We start from the raw sequence: 17,402 nt of genomic DNA on the forward strand, positions 1-17,402 counted from the left end.
CAGAGGTTCTGAGTCATGTTCTACACTAGGGTACTTTTTAGCTGACTAAACCATGTTTAGTGGCATCAAAAGTGCTAATAGCTAAAACATCTAAATTCTTCCACACTAACGTTAGCTATCTAGGCCAATGAAACATTGTGCTAAGTTACTGTAGCTAGCTCAGCTGTCGTGCCTCTTTCTGGTTCAATTCATATACAGAAGTCAACAGATATGTCTCATGTTTGGCATTAACAAAAGTTTAAGTTACACCGACATTAGGAACATACTGTACATAGATGAGGCTAGCTTTAACGTTAGCTAACATGGTGCTAGCTGGCTCAGCTGTTATTCTGCCTGTTTATGATTTCATGCAGAAACTGAAGTCAAGAGTGTGAGTAACATTATAGTTAGCATCTTACCTGGCTAGATTGGAGGATGAATACCAAGAACAACACACAGATGGAATGGAAGACTGAACTTTCAACTGAGGTATTCAATAACATCAACGTTACCAATTGATACGAGCGCGCGACATTACCAATTGATACGAGCGCGCGAGCGCGCATGTTACATGGATGGAAATGTAAAATGGCAGCTATAGCAGCACTAATTTGGATCTCTAGTCTGTCATTTCTGCACTGTGATTGGATAACATAAAAAAATATGTTTGGGAGTTAACAGCAGGAGTTGGTAGATTTTACGTGGGCCGGGTGAGAAACCTTTAAATAAGCAAGTGAAAATCTCTCGCAATACAAAGTCAATGGTGGGAAGAAAAGTTGAGTGGTACCAATGTTACTGCCAATGTCCCGCCCCTATGCAAGACTCAGGAGCATCTTGTTGACATTTAACCTTGAAAATACCTGGGTTTAGACCCCTTATGTACCATGTTAAGTTATCTGCAGTATTAACGTATCCTTATCATTTGTAAAACTGATTATTTTGTAATTACAGCATTAATATGCATACTAGTATACCATAGACACATGTAATCATGTTATGAATAGTTCTATCATGATCTATGCCCTTCAAAACATGGGTCTAGACACCTTCATTTTTCAATTATCTGCAATATTGGCTGAGATATGTCAAAAATCGTTTTTTTGATAATGGCAGCAGTAATTTGCATAAAAATGGTATGTGGGACATTTTTTCAGCTTGGGGCCATATCTAGTCATTTTCTACACATTTTTTCCAATCTAGAAACACTGATTAGAAGTATATCTCCGGGGGGTGCAGGGGGACCTAGTCTTCCTACTAGACTACCACCCATGCCAGAACTATCTGACCCTCCCATATTTCCACTCTGACCACCTGTTTGCTGATCTCTTCTGATACTATTTTTCCCATGCCATTAGTTCTTCCATCGCCACCCACGTGCAACAGCTTCTATTCTCCTTTTTTTGTATACAAGTCGAGGCTCATAGAAGAGCTAACGCATCGAACATATAATAAAGGGAGCAGGTGACTAGAGGGAGAAAAGAGGAATGAAAGAGTGAAGGTGAGGAGAGAGTCTTGATTTTGGCAGTTTCACCAGAAGAGGGATGCTGGCAGATCTTGTGCGTCCTGCAGGAATATTTGGGGGACAGAGCCCAGAGAGAGCTGGGGGAGCAAGGCCAGAGAGGAGTCGGTCGAAGATGGAAAGACCACCCACCTGCCTGTAGTGAGCGAGTGAAAGGCTCTCGGAATCAGCTTCATCGCAGGAGATCCCAATGATTCTGAAAGCTTTGGTTTCAACAGCGTGAAGACGAGCTAGGTGTGAGGCAGGAGCACCAGCCCAGACGGGAGAGCAGTATTCCATTGAGCTGTGGATGAAAGCCTTGTATGTGGTGAGGAGCTCAGGTGTGCCGAGGAAGGACTTCGGAAGACGGAGGATGCCCAGTCAGCGACTCGCTTTGGAGGCCAGCTTGGAAATGTGGTTTTCCCAGGAAAGATCATGGCAGATAGTGAGACCCAAAAGCTTGAGTGATAACTTATTTGCGAGGGTTGTTAACAGTTGTGATTTTCACTGATTTCCAGGTGACATTAATACTTTGAAACCAACTGCAATTATTACTGAAAAGCAACAATGCTGAGGTCAACAAATGATTCGGTGAGAAAGAAAGGTTTATTCAAATTTGGGAGCGATGTGGTTTTGTTACAGTATGTGTAGTTGATGGAGCAGTGCTTTCACTACTGGGAGGTGGTTCCTGAAATGATGTCGATTTTCCTTCCCCTGGAAAAAACATTTTCAATGTTGCTGTTCCCATTGCCACTGAGGACATCAGGAATACCCCGACATTCTTCAACAGTAACGCCTTAGGAAAGCTGAAAGGGGTACAGGTTACTCTGAAGGTGTAGGACACCAATCCTGTATTCATGGAGGTTAGAACTGTTCATTTTTCCATCCACGAAAGGTTTGACCAGGCTTTGAAAGAGCTTGAAGAGTATGGTGTAATTTGAGAAAGTTCAGCACCCGGAGAAGGCCTCTCCCACTGTGCTGGTCATCGAACCTGATGGCCGGTTGCGGATTTATTGTGATTATTCTGGCACCACAAACAAATATTCCGAGTTGGAGCAATACCCAGTATCTACCCTGGAAGAACTGTTGAACAAACGAGTACAAAGCTTGATTTATCTCAAGCTTATCACCAGTTAGAGCTCCTGGGAGCTCGAAGTATACTCCAGTAAATACACACCAGGGGCTGTATCAGTACCGTAGGCTCTCGTTCATTGTGAATACAGAAATTGCGTTTGGTGTGAAATCATACTAAAATACACCATTTGTGTCTGTCCGTCTGTCTGATGAATTTTTGACGCCAATATATTCCATCCTTACTTATCCGATCTCAACCAAATTTGACAGGATGACCAAGGGTTACATAATGAAGGTTGTAGCGCATTCATTTGCCCCCCTCCCGAAGGGGGTTTTCTCCCCCAAGCGGGTTTTCCTCGATCGTCATTGCCATCAATGGCGTTGCATGTTGAGGTGTATAGCCATATGAAGTTAGCTTTATCGTGCCGTTTGTCCAAAGACGCTTTTAATAACAAAATTAATGATAATCGCATATTGTTAATGTTATTACAAAACAATATTAATACTAATAATGTCCCACTTCCCCAAGGCGTTTTTCCTGCAGTGATATAGCTTATAGTTATAATGGCGTTTCTGTGGAAGCAATAGGAAGTAAAATTTTTATAAACCACAAACATGTATGACTAGCTTTTTAAACAGTCGCTAATGCTCTTTACTAGTACCGACTGCAAAGCCGCAATGAGCCGGCAAAGCCAAAGCCTCTTGCCACTATTTTACCCATCACCATGGCATCAGTAGGTTAGGTAGTTGGTAGTAGGTAGGTGTAGTAGGTACCATACCTGGTAAGACTTGGTAAAAGAGAAGAGCAGACAGTCCTCCCCAATACCTGCATACAATAAATGTCACAAGAAGCTTAAGGAAGTAACTATACGATGTGCTAGCTTAAGGCCTATTTTAAGAAATTTTAACTGGGCTTAACATACGTTTTCACAGTATGTGTGTGTGGAGAGCTATTATTCCCCTCCCCCTTTGTTAATTCTTGCTACTTTACCAATTACCAAGTATAACCAATTATATGTTTTGTTTTGACTGATTGCTGTATTCTTTTAAAATACTTAGTCCTTTCTTGTGCATTGAGGATGTGTAATACCCTAATAAGGAGTTCTGTGCTTGTGAGCTCTTGCCCTGTGTTGGCATAATCCCTTGTTCCCCTTTCTTTGGCCTTGGTTGCAGCTGCTATCTCTCTGCCTCCCACATGACTTTGCCAATATCCTGTAGGCTGACACATTTATGAGTGTCCACTCCCTTTGTACTTTCCCAACCAAGGTCTCTATACAGAAAGTTGTAAACATGTTGCCACATATTGCTGACCATCTCCTTATCTGAGCTAACCCATGAGTGGCCTTGGATGAACTTCCTTTAACTAACTGAACAACCGGATGGGACTAATGGTGGGAGGACCAATGAGCCCATTCTGTCTCTGTATCTTGTGAGCTAAAGCCACACCCTATATTCTTTATATATAGCAAGTTTAAATCGAATTATTTCAGAGCATCTTGTTGTAGTGTTGGTCATTTTGTGTGAGCCTCCTGCGACATCCTGCTTTCCGCAAGCTTGTGTAACGAGTTCTAATAAATATATCCGTTGCTCCTTTCTCTGAGTCTTCTGAGTCCCAAGTTCTAAGTACCATTCCGACATGTGTAGTCTTCTAACTTCAGTCGCTGTCAGGACTGGTTCTCTCCGGGCACTGCGGCTTCCTCCACCAGAAGAAGTTAGCTTGCAGTGATTAATTCGGTGAATTCCGTCTCAACTTCGGATATTTCCGGCCGTGAAAAACTATCCGTATTTCTAAACTAAATATGTAAACCGCTTATACCGTATTTCTGGCCGTGAAAAACTATCCCATACGGCCGCGAGATTTCTAAAAAATAATTCTTCGTCAATGTTAGAATATTTGACGCCGTTTTCACCCTCCGAAACGTGTAATAAGCTTTAAAAAAAATTTTTTTTCAAATGCTCGAATCTCATTGGTTCTGGTGTTTGATGACGATTTTCGTTGAAGATAATGAGGTTGGTCTTAACGTATTTTAATTACTAATTAGAGGTTCATTAGATTGTGAATCAAAGAACGACGGGTGAAACAAACTCCTATTGAACTCTTTCGCAATTGTTTAATGCAAACTTCCGCATCCGGTCGATGGCGGCCACCATTGAGTGATTTCATTTTAGAAATATTTTTGCAAATGCTCGACTCTCATTGGGTCCGGTGTTTGGTGACGCGTTTCGTTGAAGATAACCAGGCCCGTGCGGGCCGATGTTGGTCTTAAAGTATTTTAATAATACATTGGAGGTGCATAATATTGTGAATCAAACAATGACGGGTGAAAGAAACTCCTAATGAACGTTTTAAATTTGTTATGCATACTTCCGCATCCGCAAGATGGCGGCCTCCACTGCGCTTCGGAATCTCGAGCCAAGGCATAATCAGGTTTTCAACATAATACGTACGCGTTCATTGACAACACCGGCTTCGCCGGCTAATAACACTAAATGAAGAAATTTGTTTTCAGAAACGCCATTATTTTGAACCAAATTTGTTTTCAGAAAGGAATCCCGACATCCGTGAAGTCAGGTTTACTTACAGAACTGAGCGAAGATCTACTGTACTCTATATAACCCACAAATGTTGGGTTAATAACATGGCCCTTTCTGCCGCTACCGTGGCATTTTACATCGCGAACTTTTGAAACTCGCTCCTGCTGTTTCATACGAAACTGAAAGGGAGGAGCTCAGGTTGTGCTCCTTTACCAAGCAGCTCGCTAGCGCTTGCCAAGCCAGCCGTTCCTTACCGGTTTTGAATGGAGTGCTTGCTCGAATGCTTAAACGACTTGGCGATCTCTCCACAAGAAACTTGGTAAATGAACACACCCCCAATGTTCTTGAGATCCGACCATAGATCTACTGTAAACTATATACCCCAAAGAGCAATGACCCTCTTTCTGCTCCCGTAGTGTGCGGGTGTACTAGTCCCGAAAATGTGGGAGAATTGCACTCATGAATTAGCCTAACAAATTTCCTTCGCAGTGTTGTTCCGCATTTAGCCAATAATGTAACTTTTGTACAACAAGCTTTTAAAGAAAGAGGTGAAATGGAAATGGGACAAGCCCCAAGGTGATCCGATCAAAAATATTAAAGCTGCTTTGTGCTCCAGGCATGTTATGTCATCCTAATGGTGGCTTGGTTCTTCAAGCGGATGCGTCCTCAGTTGGTATGGAGGCAGTCTTCCTTCGACCCAGTTAAGATGGTGGGTTACAGCCAGTGGCCTACGCATGGACAACTCTGAACGCGGATAAAAATTACTCCCCAGATTGAGAAGGAATCGTTGGTAATAGTGTTTGGTGTTGTGAGATTTCGACAATACCTCCTGGACAGCGAGAGAGACACAATGTTTTGATATCTTCCCTCTGAGAACCTGTGTTATGTAAATTGGTGAAAAATCCATGTGACCATTGCATACTGCCCCCTTTTGCTGGTGCTCCATGGCATTGCCCTGTAGAGACCTCAATTTTTGATTTGCACATCACCTTTGTTTTGCCAAATGTGATGTTAAACATTATGGTGAAAGGTTTTGTATTTTAAAAAGTAATTAGAAACACGTGATCCCTCCTGGAGCAGCTCGAGGGTGCAGAGGGGGGGCATTTTGAGCCCTGGTTAGTAATACCCGCTCCCTCCGACAGGGGTCAGTAAATCATGTGCACAGGTAAAAATTGCAAAAATTGGGCCGAGATCGGCTCAGCCGTTTTCAATCCTATAAGGTTCAAACACAGACAATTGCCACATTATAGTATTATACTACAGGTATACAACAACAACAAGAACAGGCATTTTAAGGCCATTTTCCCTGCGAGAGTGGGGGTTAGCCTTGCGGTCCCCATGACAATCTTCTCCATATTGCCCTATTTTCTGCATCTCTCCTTGTTAACCCCCTTGCACACATTTCTTCTTCCACCACCTTTAGCCAAGTCTTTCTCAGTCTTCCCTGTCCTCTACTTCCTGCTACATTCATTTCCATCACTCTTCTCAACCAGTCACTTTCATCATTCCTCAACACATGACCAAACCATCTCAACCTGTTTCTCTTCACAGCATCAATCACAGGCTCTATTCCCATCATCTTTCGCAATTCATCATTTGTCTTCCTCTCTCTCAACAAAACTCCACACATCCACCGAACCATTCGCATTTCCACCCTTTCCAGCCTTGGTTGCTGCTCTACGTTCATTACCCATGTCTCGCTCCCATAAATCATAACACTTCTCACACATGCAGCATACACCTTTCCCTTCAGCTTCAACGACACTCCCATCCTCATCAGCACGCCACTCAGTTCCCGAAACGGCTTCCATGCACATCTCACTCTAGCAAACGTTGCCGAGTCTGATCCACCTTCTCCATTCAGCATGTCTCCTAGATAGCAAAATGTTTTCACACCTTCCAGCTTCACGCCGTCTACAAGATCCAACTCAACATTTCCTCCATCTGCAGCTCCCTCTGTGCACACCTTACATTTGAATGTAGCTGCCACACTGGTTAATGACCCTCTCAAACCACTACATTTTTGATGAACCCACTCAGCGCACATTGTACATTGAATGGAGTTCACTCCGACACCCTTCCTGCACACAGCACACGGCCACTTCCCAGTTCTTTCCACCTCACCACATGCATTACCACTTGCCATCACCTTCGTTTTTCCAATATTCACCTTCAGACCTTTTGACTCCATACATTCCTTCCACTTGTTCATCTTCTCCTTCTGTCCATCCAAACTTACCGCAATCAACACCAGATCACCTGCATACAACAACTCCCACGGTAAACCCTCCTTTACGTTCCGAGCCAGCACCTCCATCACAGCTACAAATAGTGGTGGACTTAGTACCGACCCCTGATGCACTTCCACCTTCACCTCAAACTCACCACTGTTCCCGTCCTTCGTCCTTACAGCTGTGCGTGCTCTCTCGTACATTGCCATCACCACTCTGATCGACCATTCCTCCACTCCTAACTTCCTCAATGCCCATGTCAATACTTCGCGTGGAACCCTATCGAATGCTTTCTCCAGATCAATAAACCCAAGAAACAACTTCTTCCTCTTTTCCATGTACTTCTCCTGCAACTGCCTTACAATAAAAAGCGCGTCTGTCGTTCCTCTTCCTGGCATAAATCCAAACTGCATTTCGTCAATCTTCACTTTCTTCCTTATCCTCTTCTCCAACACCCTTTCCAATGCCTTCATTCCATGCTCCAATAACTTTATTGCTCGATACGAGCCACACTCCAGAGGGTCACCTTTCCCCTTGTATAGAGGGACGAGGTTACTCAGTTCCCAATCCACTGGAATGTGGCCTTCTTTCACCACCAAATTACAGATCTCTGTCATTCTCTTCACACCCCAACTTCCCGCTGCCTTCAACATATCTCCCACAACTCCCGTCGGCCCTCCCACTTTTCTACTCTTCATTGCTTTTATCGCTTCCTCAACTTCCTTCTCAGTTATCTTCTCTGCCGGTCCTAAAACTGGGTTACTCTCGATGTTCCCGTACCATTCATTCTCTGTATTCAACAGCATTTCCATATATCTCTTCCACCTTCCTTTAATTCCATCTGGGTCCACAACGATTTGTCCCACTTCATCCTTCAAGAAACCCACCCCCATTACATCTCACCTCTCTTTCGCTATCTGCTTTGCAATCCTGAATACCCCTCTCTGACCCTCTTCCAAATCCAAACGTTCTCCGAACATTTTCCTACATGTCTCCTGCCCCTTTGCTACCTCTTTCTTTGCAGCCTTCTTGGCAGCCTTATAACTTTCATGCTCTGCCTTTTCTTCCCCCATACCCTTCGCCTTCTGCCACTCCTTGAACTTCGTCCTCTTCTTGTCAATCCTCTTTCCAACTTCATCATCCCACCACCATGTTTCCAAGTGCCTCGGTGGTTCTTTTGTCCATCCACATATCTCACCAACGGCTCCCAACAGACTATCTTTCATTGACATCCAACCACGTTCTGGCTCAACCACATCATCTTCTACCATACTCAGCCTCTCTTTTAATGCCACCCTCAGTCACCTCTTTCAACCTCCACACCTTCATTCTCAGTTGGTACTTCATCCGCCGAGCTCTCCTTGCGCCTTTCACCCTTATGTCGCAGACAACCAAGTGGTGCTGTGAAACAGCCTCCTCCCCCGGGATCACCTTTGTGTCCCAGAGGTGCCCCCTATCTCACCTACGCACCATCAGGTAGTCAACAGTTGTCGTCGACCCACCTGACGTGTATGTAACAAGCTTATTATCCGCTTTCTGGAACTGAGTATTACAAATCAACAAATCAGCTCCATCAGCAAACTCCAAAATCCTTTCACCTTCTCCATTCCTCACACCATATCCTTCCCACATGTCCATTTAGGTCTCCTCCTACCACAACAACTTCCTCGTCTTTCATGTTTTGCATCAGCTTCTCTATTGCACACCAGAACTTGTCCTTCTCTTCATCGCTCCGACCGACCTGTGGAGCATATGACGTTCACCAAGAGCTCTCCAATCATCATTTTCACCATCATCAACCTTTCACTCACTCTCGTCACACTCACCACACTGTCTACAAACTCCTCAGAAAACAGGACACCAACACCATTCACACCCTCCAGGCACCCTTGCCACACAAACCTGTATTTCTGTCCCTGCCTACCCTTCACCATTCTCACACCACTTCCCTTCCATCTCGTCTCCTGCACACAACATATGTCCTCTCTTCTTCTGACCAATACTTCCACCACTTCTCCTGATCTCCCTGTCATTGTCCCTACATTCTATGTCCCAAACCTCAGAAACCGATATCCACGTCGGGCATCAGACGTTTCGTCCTCATAAATGGAGTGATTTCCACCCTTGCTTCGATCGGGTTCCCCACCTTGAGTTTTGACGAGGGGGAGTGGGGTCCCCCACGGGGTACTTCGGGCTGTACCCTGCCCATATGTAGTTGTAATTGTCATGGTTCTCTTTTTGAGGCAATGTTTTTCTGGTGGGATGCCCTTCCTGACGCCAACCCTTTTAGTTGCCTCTTACGACATGCAGGGATACGGTGTATCTATTCTAAACCGGGGTACACACCGGTATTAAACTTCAGGTATATGGTATCAAAACAATTTGATATTATTTAGCATATGATGGAAAAGTTATTTTATTCTTTTACTTTGGTGGTGTCAGCACCAAACGTACCTCCTGCCTTCAGAGCACAATCGATGAAGTCAGCAGCTGGTTCGAAGTACAGAGACAGGTCAAACGTGGGGACATCGTCTGCAGGAACGCCATGATATTCCATGTCCATCCCCTGGTAGTATCCCGGTCCCGTCCGCACATATCTGTCCTGAGGTGAGGATACGGGATTGTCCATATCCGGGGGATGTGCTGCATTCAGTACATGTGTGATTCCTGCTTCCAGTAAAGCTCGGCGGTCTCGTGCACTGTGTCTGCAATCCACATAACACGAGTCGCTTGGTCAAGTATGTTACCAACTTTCCCTCTTGATTCTGCACTATTGTATCGTCATGTGTGTATTTATCCCACATGTGTGACTGACAGCTATACATGTTGCTAACACGCCTGAAATTACACGTGGTTATTCGAGCTTGTGCGTCTTGTGTACGTACTGTGATGCAAATATGGTTGGTAATTGTTGCAGTTCCCTCTTTAGCCGGTGACGGATTTATAAAAGGGTTGGCTTGGGGTGTGAGGGGATTGTCTGTGATTGTCTGGCTTCAAGTTGGTAAGACATATACTGTGCCTTTTATATGAATGGCATTTACACGATGTATTGAATGAATGCTTGCTTATTGGTTTATTGCTCTTTTGTAGATGGTGTGGAGTTTGATTTGAATAAAACTCATGATCTAGGAGTTTGGTGAACTTGACTTTTACCACATTTTATTCAAATGGATTCCCTCGCTTGAGCACGATGGACAAGCTTCTGCGACTCGAGACATTCTGTGGGGACCCCCAGGCAATGAATGCCGCCAGCCAGTGGGGACATTGGCATTGCTCCCTACAGAACTACCTCGCCGTGGTGCCAGACCTGTCCGGGCAGCAAAAGATCTCGATACTGACCTGCCATGTGAGCACCACTGTCTATGATTATATTTCTCATTGTGACACGTATGAGACCGCCATTGAGACCTTGAAAGACATCTACGTGAAACCAAGAAGCGCCTTGTATGCTCGCCACATGCTTGTGACCCGGTGACAGGATCCGTCAGCATCTCTCAAACAAACCTACAAGAGTTGAGAAGACTCGGCAAGGATTGCATGATGGAACAGCGAACGGTCGTGGAGTCGACTGATGATCTAATGCGTGATGCATTTGTGGCAGGTATCGTGTCACCAGCCATAAGGCTGAGATTGCTCGAGAAAACCGCTATGTCGCTTCAGGAAGCGTTCGAGCAGGCTCGCATCTTACAGCTGGCCCATACTCGCGCGGAGGCATACGGCCAGCCCTACATAACCGCGGGGGCTATCACCGAGGTTCGCACAGAGCCAGCTCTTATGTCCGAGCGACCTCTCGCCGGCGCCGCCGCTTCTCCAGGATCAGCCGACGCGCTGCCGGCTCTGGAAGAAGAGAGTTTGAGCGCTGCAGCCGCCGCTTCTTCTTCTTCAGAGAATGCAAAATGTTATTGCTGTGGAAACAAACGGCATGCATGGGCTTTATGTCCTGCACGAGATTCTTTGTGTCATAATTGTAGGTGGAAAGGTCACTTTGCGAAGGTTTGTCACATGGCCAAGACATGTGCGCCACCCTTGCAGGGACCAATATCACACGCACTTCACGCTCCGGGGAGCCGGGGTTATCACGCAGTCTAGCAAGTGCGGTGCTACCGGTGCTCGTGGAGGGCAAGCCGGCCAATGCGCTGGTCGATACTGGAAGTAGTACAAGCTTCGTCAGTCAAGCTTTGGTGCAGCGCCACGGATGGACTGTGGGACGAGCCACACGTCAAATCTACATGGCATCGTCGGGGCTGTGGGCCCGCACGAAGGGCTTGTGTATACTTAACCTGGTTGTAAACGGGGTGTCGTATCCCGACGTCAAACTCATGATAATGGCTGATTTATGTGCGGACGTGCTTCTCGGACACAATTTTTTGCATAGACATGGACGATTAGAAATGCAATTTGGGCGAGGGGAGAATACTCTTTCTGTGTGCGGTCTGGCCGAAATAGCTATCGAACCACCAGCTCTCTTCCCTAGTTTGGCGGCCGATTGTAAACCACAAACTGTAAAGTCCAGACGGTATCGACGTGCTGACACGCAGTACATTGCGGATGAGACTAAACGATTGCTACATTAGGGTATTGTAGAGCCGAGTAGTTCCCCGTGGAAAGCCCAGGTGCTCATAGTGCACATGGCCAACCACAAGAAGCGCATGGTCATCGATTATTCCCAAACTATCAATAGATTCACGCAGTTAGACGCGTATCCTTTACTAAAAATGGATGATTTGGTGCATGGTGTGGCTAAGTACCGCATATTTAGTACGTTGGATCTGAAAAGTGCGTATCATCAGATACCAATACGCGAGTCGGACAGGCCCTACCTATACTGGGTTCCAGTCTGGACAACGGCTGTATCAATTCCCGGAGCATACCCTTTGGGATGACGAATGGAGGCATTTGTTTTCAACGCGCAAACGATGACATTGTTGCTAAAGAGCAATTAAAAGACATTTTCGTGTATGTGGAATGTGGATAACTTGACAATTTGCGGTAATAACCAGGAGGACCATGATGCAAACTTGAAGCGATTCTTGGCAGTGACGCGACAGTACAATATGACTTTCAATGAGGATAATTGCCACGATGCAACTAAGACAATAGATCTCCTCGGGTACACGGTGACCGGGTACCTTTGCCGGGGCCGCTTCGCTATATGCTGATGGTTGTGGATGAATACTCTCAATTCCCTTTTGTATTTCCGTGTCCGGATATGTCATCTGCGACGGTAATTCGGTGTGTCCGTCAACTCTTTCTATTGTTCGGGTATCCGGCATTTATCCACTCTGATCGGGGTGCCGCACTTATGTCTCAGGAGGTAAAGACTTTCCTTGTAGAGCGGGGATTCTCTGCTAGTCGGACTACTCCGCTAGTCGGACTAGTCGTATAATCCACAAGGTAACGGGAAGGTAGAGCGATTTAATGGAGTGGTCTGGAAGGCTGTGGAGATGGGGTTGCGGACGTGGTCATTAGGACTTCATCAATGGCCTCAGGTCTTGCCCGAGGCTTTACACGCGATTCGTACCCTACTCTGTACGGCGACCAAAACTGTAAGAGATTGTGCCTGCTCCTGCCCCTCGCAGAAGCCAAAGGTCAACAGCCGGTGTTCATCAAATCGCTATCATGAAGAATGCTCAAGTTGTAATGCTGTCGCTTTAAGTCCAGAGGTCATACCGCAGTTATTGATGAGTCTGGGCACTGGATCTTTTTCAGAGAGGTTGTCGAAGAAGTCAAAGATGTGTGTTAATCACCATGGACGGTGACTCTAAGCAGGGGAGAATATATCCTGGTGGTAAAACGTTAACTAGCACCGGAAGGTAACAGAGTCCCTTTAGATTTAGAGAGTTGGCCGCACCCTTTGAGGAACTGACGGAGGCTGAGAAGGATGGAAGTGTCCATGACATTATGGGAAGCATGACCAGGCCATCCTAAGGTAAATACACTTGTAATATTCGTTAAAAAAACATGATAAACAACATGTTAAAGCATGGTTATACATATACTTTATACATATGAACAACAAACATGACTATCATGTTAAAAACATGACAGAGTATAAAGTTAGCATGGTGTCATGTTTTATTAAGGAAATCTTTGACAATCTGTTTGCATTTAATGGACGGATGGTTGTGGATTTAGTGGTTGAGTGCATGTTCTAGAATGTTCTAGGGGAGAATTCCGGAGGAGATCTTAGTGTTGGTTTGGGAGGAAATACAACACGTGTTTGTAAGTAAATCGAAGTTTTCCCCAATAATAATAATGAGTGTGATAAACTCATTGTTGGAAGTTAATGGTGAGCTGGATTGTAAAAGGTTGGGATCACATGACATGATTGTAGGTGCACCGAAACGATTCCAAAGATGGTTTCGTAAAGAAATGTTTTATTTATTTAAATGGTGCCAGCTTTAATGTACCAAAAAGCACCACCTGATACATGTACCAAAGAGGGTGGTCTTGACCCGAGGAATGTGTTCCCTTCCCTTGCTCTAGGGCCACTACCGCTTTGGCCTTGCCTTTGCCATAGTTTGGTGTTGACTTGCTCCGTTTTGTGAAGTTCTGATTAAAGTTTCAAAGTTTTCTTTTGCGACTCGACAGCAAAATTATTCCAGATGAAGTATCCTCGAATTAAGTTGTGTGTCCGAGTCTACCGGGCAACATTTATTTTGGACCTCGTTAAAGTTGATTATTAAACGTTATTTTGAGGTCGCAAAGCCTAAATGAAAGATGAAGCTAACTCCGATGAAGCCGATGATGAAGATAATCGCCTCCCGCGATGAAGCTAACTCTGAGGGCCTTTCACTTACTCACCGCAGGCAGGTTGGTGGTCTTTCTGTCTTCTACAGACTCCTCTCCGGCCTTGCTCCCCCCAGCTCTCTCTGTGCTCTGTCCCCCAAATATTCCTACAGGTCGCCTTCCCACGCCTCCTCCCCCCAAACCCACTCCCTCCCACAGATCTCCCGATGTCCCCACTCTCCATCTTGTTCTCCCGCTCCCTTTATCATATGTTTTATGTGTCAGTTTGTCTTTTTGTGATCAATGTTAGCTCTTACATGAGCCTCGATCTCGTATACAAAAATAAATAAATAAAGCAAAATGGAGTTTTTCTTTAATTAAATGCTCGCCTTGCACTTCAACTTTTCTTCAAATATTTTCAGTATAGGCTGCTGTTATTAACAACGCTGACATGTGTGTTAAACTTTGTGTTAATCCTCAGGTCATATCTTAACGCACTGTTAAACAAAACGATTCACCTTGTATGTATATGTTTAACATGTGTCTTGTTTGATATCATGCTATTCTTGTTTAATGTTCAGCTTCACCTGTGTGCTGAGCCTGGTGTTGGCTTAGCGGTTAGGGTGCCGGCTTGGGATCCTAGGATCCTGGGTTCGAATCCTGGTCGTTGCTGAATTAACACCAAGGGGGTTGACTCAGCCTGTCATCCCTTCGAGGTCGGCAAATTGAGTACCAGTTCACTGGTAATTCCCTGTGTGTTGCAAGAGGCGACTAACAGGGTTGGCGGCAGGAAGGGCATCCAGCCATAAAACATTGCTTCAAAAAGGGGACCACGGTGCCCAAAAAAGGCCAACCCCTGCTCTGCAGGGAAAAATGGCCTCTAAAGGTGGTTCTTTTTTCTTCTTCGCCTGTGTATGGAGCTTTTCAAACGCAGCACAGGAAGTGGCTGCCAGAAACGGGAGACAGACGAAAGGGACTGGCAGACACCATGGCTTGCGTTATATATAATAGATAAACAATTAAAGAAAACTGTAACTTTAACTAGATCCGCTTATCATATATTGTCATGTCATCAACAGTTTATCATCATATCATGCAACAAATAGTAAGTTATCATTCATTCCACAACGTCGGTGCTCGTGGCTCAATTGAAATTAAATGTAACGTTTGTGATGTCTACCGGCTGCTATACTGTGATGTAACCATTGCTGTGAGTGGGCAACATTGTGATTTTCACAACCATAACGTATCCATAGCGTCTCACTCATCTCCGACGAACACTCCAGGGTACACTTCATCACAATGGCGGAACTTGGCTGCTCCACTCCAGAACAGCCTTTCCAACTCGAACAAGGAGAGTGGTGGCTCCTGGTCTTGCTCATCCAAGACGTACGATGATACTGGACCGTGGTCTCTCGCTGCCATGTGCCCTTGGAGTTCTGTTCTTGTCTGGAATTTCTGAAATTGAAAATTAAGGTTCTGTTCTTGTTCTTCGATCCACTAAATAATAGTTTTGCATCTTTCCATTTCAGCTCCCAGGAGCATACAGTGACCTTAAGTTATGGTGTTTGCTTAACACCTGCCTCTTGCCTTAATGACCCTTAAATATAGTTTTTGACACCAATCTACGTCTTCTAAATAACCACTTTTAACAAGACCAAGGCACACCCAGAATTTGTGAAAAATGACTTGAATCCCCAATACCTGATACCTAATAATAATACCTAATAACTGAATTCAGTTCAGCAATAATACCTAAATACCTAATACATCTCCATGCATGGCTTGCGGACTTCCTCTCTAGTCGTAGTCAACGTGTGGCCCTGAATAGTTTTCTCTCATCTCCCCTTCCTGTACAGGCTGGAGTTCCCCAAGGCAGTATTCTGGGCCCTGTGCTTTTTCTGGTCTTCATCAATGATCTCTCTGACTCTCTTGAAAATCCTCTCTATCTCTTTGCTGACGACTCCACTCTCTGTCGCTCCATTCCTCATCCCTCAGATCGGCAGTCTGCAGCCTCCTCACTCTCTGCAGACCTGGACAACATCACCGACTGGTCAAACAAGTGGAACATGTCTTTCAATCCTGACAAATCTCACACTCTCACAATGTCTCTCTGAAAGGACCGACTGGAAAACCCTCCCATCTACTTTCTCAACAATCCTCTCCAAGAAGTTCTGTCACTCAAGCTTTTGGGTCTCACTATCTGCCATGATATTTCCTGGGAAAACCACATTTCCAAGCTGGCCTCCAAAGCCAGTCGCCGACTGGGCATCCTCCGTCGTGCGAAGTCCTTCATTGGCACACCTGGGCTCCTCACCACATAAAAAGCTTTCATCTGCAGCTCAATGGAATACTGCTCTCCCCTCTGGGCCGGTGCTCCTGCCTCTCACCTAGCTCGGCTTCACACTGTTGAAACCAAAGCTTTCAGAATCATTGGAATCTCCCGCGATGAAGCTAACTCCGAGGGCCTTTCACTCACTCACCGCAGGCAGGTTGGTGGTCTTTCTGTCTTCTACCGACTCCTCTCCGGCCTTGCTCCCCCAGCTCTCTCTGTGCTCTGTCCCCCAAATATTCCTACAGGTCGCACAAGATCTGCCAGCAACCCTCTTATGGTTAAACTGCCAAAATCAAGACTCTCTGCTCACCTTCACTCCTTCATTCCTCTTTTCTCCCGCCTCTGGAACAAACTCCCTCACTCTCTTCAATCCCACTCCTCCCTCCAGGTCTTTAAAACAGCCGTTCACCACCATCTCTTGTCTTCCACCATCAAAAACCTTGATCTTTTCTACCCCCATTAATTCACCCCAGATACAGTTTTCTGAAATTCTGACTTCTTTCCTGGAAGTCCGAGCAGTGTCCATGTGTTTTTTGTTTTGTTTTTGTTTTTACCTCCCAACCCTTGCCGTTTCTCCTCCCCCCCAAGCCCTCTCCCTCCCACAGATCTCCCGATGTCCCTGCTCTCAAATGTTGTACTTGTCTGCTCTCCCCTCTCTCTCCCCATCTTGTGTCCCACTCCATTTATTTCGTCTTATGTGTCCGTTTGTTTTTTTGTCATTAATGTTAGCTCTTCCACGAGCCTCGATCTTGTATACAACAACAACAAAAAAACCTGTTCAGGATCCCGGACATGCAATCTGAACCGAGAAGGTTACGCAGGAGAGGAGAGCGAGACCCAACAGGGAAACCATGGCCCACCTGATTCTACGATCTTGAATTTAAACCTGCATTTGTCGAATGCTCCATATCTAAGGTTTCTTGCCTTACCTTGTGGCTGGTGATACGCAGTGTAAACGTCCACTCCGCAAGCCACGTTTATATTTAACTTTACCGTACTCTATATTTATAGGGATGTTGTC

General features: G+C 45.3%; 1 protein-coding gene across 1 annotated transcript in view; it reads right to left on the bottom strand.

Annotated features, from left to right (window-relative positions):
• The window catches only part of LOC137433525 (dual specificity phosphatase 29-like), a 32,599-nt gene extending 15,256 nt beyond the window's left edge, over nt 1-17,343 (bottom strand). The window contains exons 1-4 of the mRNA XM_078785609.1: nt 17,311-17,343; nt 15,311-15,504; nt 9,772-10,022; nt 3,331-3,377 (exon numbers count right to left, since the gene is read on the bottom strand). Of these exons, the coding sequence (XP_078641735.1) occupies nt 3,331-3,377; nt 9,772-10,022; nt 15,311-15,471 (459 nt within the window). The 5' untranslated portion in view covers nt 15,472-15,504; nt 17,311-17,343. The remainder of the gene's footprint in view (nt 1-3,330; nt 3,378-9,771; nt 10,023-15,310; nt 15,505-17,310) is intronic.
• Between the last annotated feature and the right edge of the window lie 59 nt (nt 17,344-17,402).

This window comes from Myxine glutinosa, chromosome 10, assembly GCF_964187855.1.
Source record: "Myxine glutinosa chromosome 10, kmMyxGlut1.1, whole genome shotgun sequence".
In the NCBI taxonomy this organism is placed as follows: Eukaryota; Metazoa; Chordata; class Myxini; order Myxiniformes; family Myxinidae; genus Myxine; species Myxine glutinosa.